The 2,024-nt window shown below is 45.1% G+C and overlaps 1 protein-coding gene across 1 annotated transcript; it reads left to right on the forward strand.

Moving 5' to 3' along the window:
- The first annotated feature begins 332 nt into the window (after positions 1-332).
- Positions 333-1,614, forward strand: LOC131660640 (uncharacterized). Its single transcript, XM_058929924.1, has 4 exons — positions 333-539; positions 630-823; positions 926-1,436; positions 1,555-1,614. The coding sequence occupies exons 1-4, from the start codon at positions 333-335 to the stop codon at positions 1,612-1,614; spliced, it is 972 nt and encodes a 323-aa protein (XP_058785907.1).
- The last annotated feature ends 410 nt before the right edge of the window (positions 1,615-2,024 follow it).

A 2,024-nucleotide genomic window follows, 5' to 3' on the forward strand; every position in this document is an offset into this window, starting at 1 on the left:
TTATGAACCATAATTAATACTTTATGCATATTATTCTAGACATATATGTGTGGGGTGTTACAGTTGGTATCAGAGCAGGTTGATCCTCGACTTTGCTAAGACACATCATAATGCAGTACAATTCTGCCTCACATGTGTATAATCAGTAGGATTCCTTATGTCTTATTTGTGGTATTGAGCCTGATCAACTTGATTCCATGCGTAGGACAGACAGGGAGATGGCTGAGCAACGCAGAGGTCCCGGAAGGCCCAGAACTAGGCATGTGGAGCCCGAGCAAGAAGCCGGAGGTGCAGGCGTGCCTTGGCAGCAGATGATGCAGCAGAACCAGATGATGGCTCAAATGATGCAAGGCATGCAGGGGCAACAACCTCCTACTCAAGCTCCCGTTCCTCAAGCTGCAGCTGGACCTGATTTTCGTGCCTTCTTCAGGATGGATCCTCCAGAGTTTGTTGGCGGACTTGATTCACTCTTGGCTCATGACTGGTTAGCTGGAATGGAGAGGGTGTTTCAAGCTATTCAGTGTACTGAAGAAGAGAAGGTGATCTTTGCTACTCAGAAGATGAAGGGACCAGCTCTTAGGTGGTGGAACACTGCATCCACTTATTTTGCCACCCAAGGAATTCCTAAGGATTGGCAGCACTTCAAAGTGGCATTCTTGGAGAAGTACTTCCCTAATAGTGTGAGGACTCAGAAGGAGCGAGAATTTCAGAACTTCAAACAAGGTGACATGTCTGTTTCAGAGTATGCAGAGAAGTTCGAGGACTTGGCAGACTATTCCAGACAGGCTGTTTATGCTCCAGATGAACTATGGAAGATTGATCAGTTCATGATGGGTTTGAGGGCCGACATTGCTCATAGTGTTTCCCAAAGAGAGTTCACTACTTATGCTGAATGTCTAAGGCAGTGTTATGTTGCTGAAAACAGTTTGAAAAGGGTTCAAGAAGAGAGGAACCAGAACAGGACTAATTTCAGAGAGCAAGGGAGATCTACTCAACACTTGAGGCCCCGTAACCCTCCACCAAAGAAGAAGCAGGTTTATGGTGACCAATCGACTCAACCGCCTCATTGTCGTAGGTGTGGAAGGAAGCATACTGGAGATTGCCAGCTTGGTTCTGTGACTTGTTTTAGATGTGGCGAGCAGGGCCACATAGCTCCACGCTGTCCACAAAGGAGGATTCCTGAGAAGACTGCAGGTCGTGTTTACACGTTGGATTCAAGGAAGGCCAAGGGAAACAACAATCTCATTGCGGGTACATGTTATGTTAACAATCAACCATTATGTGTTTTAGTTGATTGTGGAGCCACTCATTCTTTTGTCTCTACCGAGTGTGTTTACCGACTTGGTTTGGAAGCTACTCCACTACCCAATCCTATGATTATTTCTTCGGCAACGGATGATACCGTGGAAGCTCGACTGATTTGTAAAGATTGCTCGGTGTCTTTTAATGGTCGCGAGTACCCAATTGATCTAATTTGTTTACCCCTCAAGAAGCTTGATGTCATTCTAGGGATGGATTGGTTGTCTCTTAACTCGGTGTACATTGGTTGCAAAGAGAAGGCCATATTCATTCCTGCTGAAGAGACTCCTTCCAATGATGCAATTACCAAGTTGATAGAAGGTACAATCAGCACGGTTAATTATCTCTTTTCTCAAGAAAGATCCTTTCTTTTGGTTCTTTCCAAAGAACCTTCTGTGAGAGTTGAATTGTCGGAGATTCCGGTGGTGTGTGAATTTCCTGATGTATTTCCCGATGACATCACTTCTCTTCCTCCAGAAAGGGAGGCGGAATTCTCAATCGATCTTGTTCCTGGAACAGCCCCAGTTTCCATCACTCCTTATAGGATGTCTCCCATTGAACTCAGAGAACTGAAGCGTCAATTGGAAGAGCTTCTTACTAAGCATTTTATCCAACCCAGTGTTTCTCCATGGGGAGCTCCTGTTCTTTTGGTAAAGAAGAAGGACGGAAGTATGCGCCTGTGCATTGATTACCGTCAGCTGAACAAAGTTACCATAAAGAACAAA

The sequence above is a fragment of the Vicia villosa genome, linkage group LG1 (genome assembly GCF_029867415.1).
Source record: "Vicia villosa cultivar HV-30 ecotype Madison, WI linkage group LG1, Vvil1.0, whole genome shotgun sequence".
NCBI lineage: Eukaryota > Viridiplantae > Streptophyta > Magnoliopsida > Fabales > Fabaceae > Vicia > Vicia villosa.

Excerpts from the sequence above, each read along its gene's own strand:
- LOC131660640 (XM_058929924.1), top strand. The coding sequence starts at position 333 with ATGGCTCAAATGATGCAAGGCATGCAGGGGCAACAACCTCCTACTCAA. Across the intron at positions 824-925 it reads GAACTATGGAAGATTGATCA|TTTGAAAAGGGTTCAAGAAG; the intron begins GTTCATGATGGG and ends TGCTGAAAACAG. Across the intron at positions 1,437-1,554 it reads TGATTTGTAAAGATTGCTCG|AGAAGGCCATATTCATTCCT; the intron begins GTGTCTTTTAAT and ends TTGGTTGCAAAG.